This window comes from Loxodonta africana, chromosome 3 (assembly GCF_030014295.1).
Source record: "Loxodonta africana isolate mLoxAfr1 chromosome 3, mLoxAfr1.hap2, whole genome shotgun sequence".
Lineage (NCBI taxonomy): Eukaryota > Metazoa > Chordata > Mammalia > Proboscidea > Elephantidae > Loxodonta > Loxodonta africana.
In genome coordinates, this window is record NC_087344.1 from 13,880,749 (window position 1) to 13,886,777 (window position 6,029).

The following is a 6,029-nucleotide window of genomic DNA, read 5'->3' on the forward strand; positions in this document are numbered from 1 at the left end:
ATATAAAATATACAGATTGAAAAGTAATGTCCAGGGAACATTCAATGACTATTATAAAGAAATGATGCTGAATATTTCCATTTTACAATAGCTTAGGTATATTTCCAAATTATTATATTCATATGCATATGTAAGTATGTGCATGAGTATATTAAGATAATTCAAAAACAGTTGCAGAAGTACATCAACAAGGAACTGCTAGGAATTCAAGCCAAATTCAGAAGAGGATGTGGAATGAGGGCTATCATGCTGATGTCACATGGATCTTGGCTGGAAACGGAGAATACCAGAAAGATGTTTACCTGTGTTTTATTGACTATGCAAAGGCATTCAACTGTGTGGATCATAACAGATTATGTATAACATTGTGAAAAATGGGCATTCCAGAACATTTAATTGTGCTAATGTGAAATCTTCCCTACATGTGTGTCAGTTTGTAGTACTGTGGGGGATTGCATGTTGCTGAAAGCTGTGCCACCAGTATTCAGATATCGGCAGGGTCATTCATGGTGGAGAGCTGAGCTTCCAGACTAAGATAAGACAGACTAGGAAGAAGGACCCTGCAGCCTACTTCTGAAAAGATTTAGCCAGTGAAAACCTTATGAATAGTAGAGGAACCTTGTTTGATATAGTGCCAGAAGATGAGCCCCTCGGGTTGGAAGGCACTTAAAAGACAACTGGGGAAGAGCTGCCTCCTCAAAGTAGAGTTGACCTTAATGACAAGGATGGAGTAAAGCTTTCCAGACCATTAATAATCAAAACCTAGCATGTATGAAGTATGAATCTAGAAAATCTGGAAGTCATCAAAAATGAAATGGAATGCATAAACATTGATATCCTGGCATTAGTGAGGTGAAATGGACTGCTATTGACAATTTTGAATTGGACAATTATATGGTGTACTATGCTGGGAATGACAACTTGAGGAGGAATGGCATTGCATTCATCTTTAAGAACATTTCCCAGATATATCCTGATGTACTATATGTCAGTGACAGGATAATATCCACATGCCTGCGAGGAAGACCAGTTAACACGACTATAGTTCAAATTTACCCACCAACCACTAAGGCCAAAGAGGAAGAAACTGAAGATTTTAACCAACTTCTACAGTCTGAAATTGAGGAACATGCAATAAGGATGCATTGATGATTACCAGAGACTGTAATGAAACTATACACATGGACCTCACCAGATGGAATATACAAGGATCAAATCGACTACTTCTGTGAGAAGAAACAATGGAAAAGCAAAATATCGTTAGTCACAAGGCCAGTGTCCCACTGCAGAACAGGCCACCAATTGCTCCTCTGCAAGTTCAAGTGGAAACTGAAGAAAATTAGAACAAGTCCATGAGAACCAAAGTATGACCATGAGCATATCCCACCTGCATTTAGAGACCATCTCAAGAATAGATTTGATGCACTGAACACTAACAACCGAAGACCAGATGAGTTGTGGAATGACATCAAGGGCATCATACATGAAGAAAGCAAGAGCTCATTTAAAAGACAAGGAAGAAAGAAGAGACCAAAATGGATGTCAGAAGAGACTCTGAAGCTTGCTTTTGAATGTCAAGTAGCTAAAGCAAAAGGAAGAAATGACAAAGTAAAAGAGCTGAACAGAAGATTTCAAAGGGCAGCTCAAGAAGAAAAAGTAATACACTATACCAAAAAGAATTGGTCAATGTTCAACCATTTCAGGAGGTAACATATGATCAGGAACCAATGGTACAGAAGGAAGAAGTCCACGCTGCACTGAAGGCATTGGCGAAAAACAGGGCTCCAGGAATTGACACAACCTTACTTGCTGAAAATGAAGGTGAAGTATTTACTGATGAAGATCAAAGACGACAGCCCTCGGGATGGATTCCACCCCAACACAAAGAAAACAAAAATACAATTGCACCAATATGACGATGCAGCATCATGATAAACAGAAAAGATTGAAGTTGTCAAGGATTTAATGTTAGTTGGATTCATAATAAACGCCCATGGAGGCAACAGTCAAGAAATCAAATGGCATTGCATTGGGCAGATCTGCTGCAAAATACTTCTTTGAAGTGTTAAGTAGCAAAGATGTTACCTCAAGGACTGAAGTACTCCTGGCCCAAGCCATGGTATTTCCAATCCCCTCCTGTGCACAGAAGCTGAACAATGAATAAGGAAGACCGAGGAAGAATTGATACCTTTGAATTATAGTGATGGCAAAGAATATTGAAAGTACACGGCCTCCCAAAAGAAGGAACAAATTTGTCTTGGAAGAAGTGCAGCCAGAGTGCTCATTAGAATGATGCTGGCAGGACTTCGTCTTACATACTTAAGACGTGTTATCAGGAGGGGTCAGTCCCTGGAGAAGGACATGGTGTTTGGTAAAGTACAGGGTCACCAAAAAAGAGGAAGACACTCAATGAGATGAACTGACACAGTGGCTGCAACAATGGGCTCAAACATAGCAATGATTGTGAGGGTGGCAGGATGGAACATTGTTTCATTCTGCTGTAACTGGGCTCATTATGAATCAGTACCATCTCGAGGGCACCTAGCAACAACATACATAAACTATACTTTCACACCTAAAATAGGCATCAGGCTTCCTAATATCAGTGGTGGAAACCTGGTGGTGCTGTGGTTAAGACTTCAGCTGCTAACCAAAAGGTCAGCAGTTCGAATTCACCAGCCACTTCTTGGAAATCCTATGCAGTGGTTACTGGTAAGATAAGAGTTGCTTTCAGTTGTAATTAAGTAAAGAACACTTCGATTAGATAAGGATGGTATGTCATGTGTGCAAGGTGTTTGAAATAGAGGTTAGCAGAAATGGCTGGAGAGAGGTGAGCGGCATGCATCTGTCCTCCTCAGGGAATCATTCATCCTGAATGCCATGTTTTATTGTCTTGGTCTTTAAGGATTTGCACTGTCTTTGGATCAGAATGACAATAAAAGTGTTTGACTAATGAGGAGCTTTGAACATTGAGCCCTCAGGGATACAGAGACTGCAAATAGTTGGCCTATGACCTTCTCACTCAGCAGCCCTTCTCCAGTCAGGGGGCAGCACAGCTGAGACACCACCCACAGATGATCCTCTTGCCCAGGAACCCAGTGCCTGACTCGGTCCCCCTGCCTCTCCTGAGGACAGACCTTCTGCCTACATCATCTAACATCCAGGGCAGATGTTTAGCCTCATTCCTCAGTGATGCCATCCAGGTTACCCAGAGTCCCTTAGTTAATGTTTGGAAATGAGGACAGGTGTTTCACTGCAGGCACATCCAGAAAAAGCTGTGAGGAGAGTTGTTGTTAGGTGCCATTGAGTCAATTCCAACTCATAGCGACCCCATGTACAACAGAACGAAATGTTACCTGATCTTGTGCCATCCTCACAATCATCGCTATGCTTGAGTGTATTGTTGTTCATTATTGCAGCCACTGTGTCAGTCCATCCTCTTGAGGGTCTTCCTCTCAGCAGGGAGACTGATGAAAGTATATGCATAAAATGCTTGGAACTAAGTCTCCCATGGACTCCTGCCTGTCTTCCATCTTCCATCTTTCCTTGTATCTTTGTACCAGTCTCAAGTAATCCCATTCTACCAGTCTCCTCCTCTGTCTTTACAATGGCAGGCACCATTTTCCTCCTGAGCAGAAATCTGTCATTTCTCAAACATGATGACCACTAGAGAATTCGCTAGTATTTACTTGCATTCTTGTGGTTGAGACAGAGGAAGTTTTATCGACTTTATCTTATCTTCACATTCCTGGTTCTTAACACACATTTTTATCATGCCTGTGGTCCAGCTCTGATCATGGAAATACGTGGGGTCTGAGATAGACACATCATACTATCTCCCTAGTCCATCCGTCTTTTCTTTATACAATTGCCAAACATTCAAAAAAGATCATACGAACACAGGTAGTATTAAAAAAAATAAATAAATAGAAAGACCAGCCTTTCACCCCTTTTGAGAATAAATAAATGTTTACACTCAGCTCTATCAGATTTGGGTCTTTTTTTTTTTTCTTTTTAATAGCCAATTAATATGCATAGAGAGGACACAAGCTTTGTAGTCTTCTCCATTCTTCTCCTTCCCTTCCACACATGGCATTTACCTCTGGTGATGAAACTGCTGCCGGTCCAGGGACCACACATTTGATTGTCTTGTCACTCATCTTTTCTATCAGTTTCAGCAACAGTATGGAACCCAGAAACCAAAAATGTATTTCAGAGTTCTTTCTCCTGGGACTGACAGAGGATCCAGAACTGCAGCGCCTTCTTTATGACACCTTTCTGTTCGTGTACCTGGTCACCGTCATGGGAAACCTGCTCATCATCCTGGTTGTCGGCTGACTCCCACCTCCACACCCCCATGTACTTTTTTTTCTCCGATCTGTCCTTTACGGACACCTGGTAAAGTACAACCACAGTCTCAGCGATGCTGGTGAACATTGAGACACAGAGAAACTCTATCACTTATACAGGCTGTCTCACCCAGGTATGTGCTGTCCTGGTTTTCAGAGGTTTTGAAACTTGTCTTCTTGCAGTAATGGCGTATGATCACTATGTGGCCGTTTGTTACCCACTGAGGTACACAGTCATCATAGACTCTCGACTCTGTGGCCTGCTGATTGTATTCTCTTTCTTCACTAGCACCTTGAACGCCCTGCTCCATAGCCTGATGTTGTTGCGACTGTCCTTCTACACAGACCTGGAAATCCCCCATTTCTTCTGTGAACTTGCTCAGGCTCTCAGACTTGCCCATTCCAATACCCTCATCAATAACATCATGCTATATTTTATGTCTCGCATATTTGCTGGTATTCCTCTCTCTGGGATCATTTACTCTTATGCGCAAATTATCTCCTCCATTCTGAGAATGCCATCAGCTGGCGGAAAGTATAAAGCTTTTTCCACCTGTGGCTCTCACCTCTCAGTTGTTTTCTTGTTCTATGGGACAGGCTTTGGGGTGTACATTAGCTCTGCATTTACACACTCTTCCAGGAAGACAGCAGTAGCTGCAGTCATGTATGCTGTGGTCCCTCAAATGATGACTCCTTTTATCTATAGCCTGAGGAACAGGCACATGAAGGTAACCTTGAGAAAAATCATTGGTAGGATACCTTCTTTTTAGTGATCGTGTTCTCTGCTTTGGGCTTCTATTTCTAGAATGAGTAGGGTAAAAGAAATACTGGCGTGTCAGGATACCTAACTATTCCATCAACAAGTTCATCTAAAATGACTAGATAATGTAATGGCTAAGTGTTGCATAAATGAGTCAAAAATGCCCTCTGCATATTGGTCCCCAGTCGTTTACTTCTTCATAGCAAGCTCAAAAAAGACTGACAATGTCAAACTCAAATTTGTACATATCCAATTCTTTTTAAAAATACCCCAGGTAAGTCGATTTTACCAACTTAGAGCCTGCCTTCCTTACTTACCCCACAAAGCTGCACCCAACAGCTGCTAGATAAGACAAAACCTTATAGGGGTCCTAATGTTCTGCTGCCTTTGGAGTGTCTCTGACCTAGAGACTCTCCACCTTACTGCAGTAGGACTTCTCATAGGGACACATAATCCCCTTCCTTCCCTCTGCTCTTCCCTGGGAGTTTTCATGCCCTCTTCCCCTTCTGTTGTCTCCCTGTAGTGTTTGCCTCTGGAAGACCTCCTGCTGCAGGAGATGACACCCTAAATTGCTTGTTATGCAACTGGTATTCCACGGTCATAAATTTTTTTCTTGATCAGCCCTGAACTCCGCTGAACTCACTATAGTAAATGGGTTTTAACTTGGGATTGAAACCAGGCTCTGTTTTGTGCCTAGTTTTGTGCTGTTTGACAAATGATTTGCACTGTTTAAGCTCAGTTTCTTTGGGCAGGTTCCATAGAAGCAGAGCCTGAGGAAGGGCTTCTTGTTATAGGGATATTGTTACTATCCTACTCAGACAAAAGCAAGTGGGAGACGATGGATAAGGCAGGGAAGGATCTAATGAATGTTGCTATCATGGCTAGAGTGTAGCTTCGGCCTGGTACAATGGATAAGGTTG

The 6,029-nt window shown here is 42.1% G+C and overlaps 1 protein-coding gene across 1 annotated transcript; it reads left to right on the top strand.

Moving 5' to 3' along the window:
* The first annotated feature begins 4,534 nt into the window (after positions 1–4,534).
* Positions 4,535–5,677, top strand: LOC135230477 (olfactory receptor 7G2-like). The gene is made up of 2 exons (XM_064279832.1): positions 4,535–5,077; positions 5,633–5,677. Exons 1-2 carry the CDS (start codon positions 4,535–4,537, stop codon positions 5,675–5,677), a joined length of 588 nt encoding a protein of 195 aa, XP_064135902.1.
* The last annotated feature ends 352 nt before the right edge of the window (positions 5,678–6,029 follow it).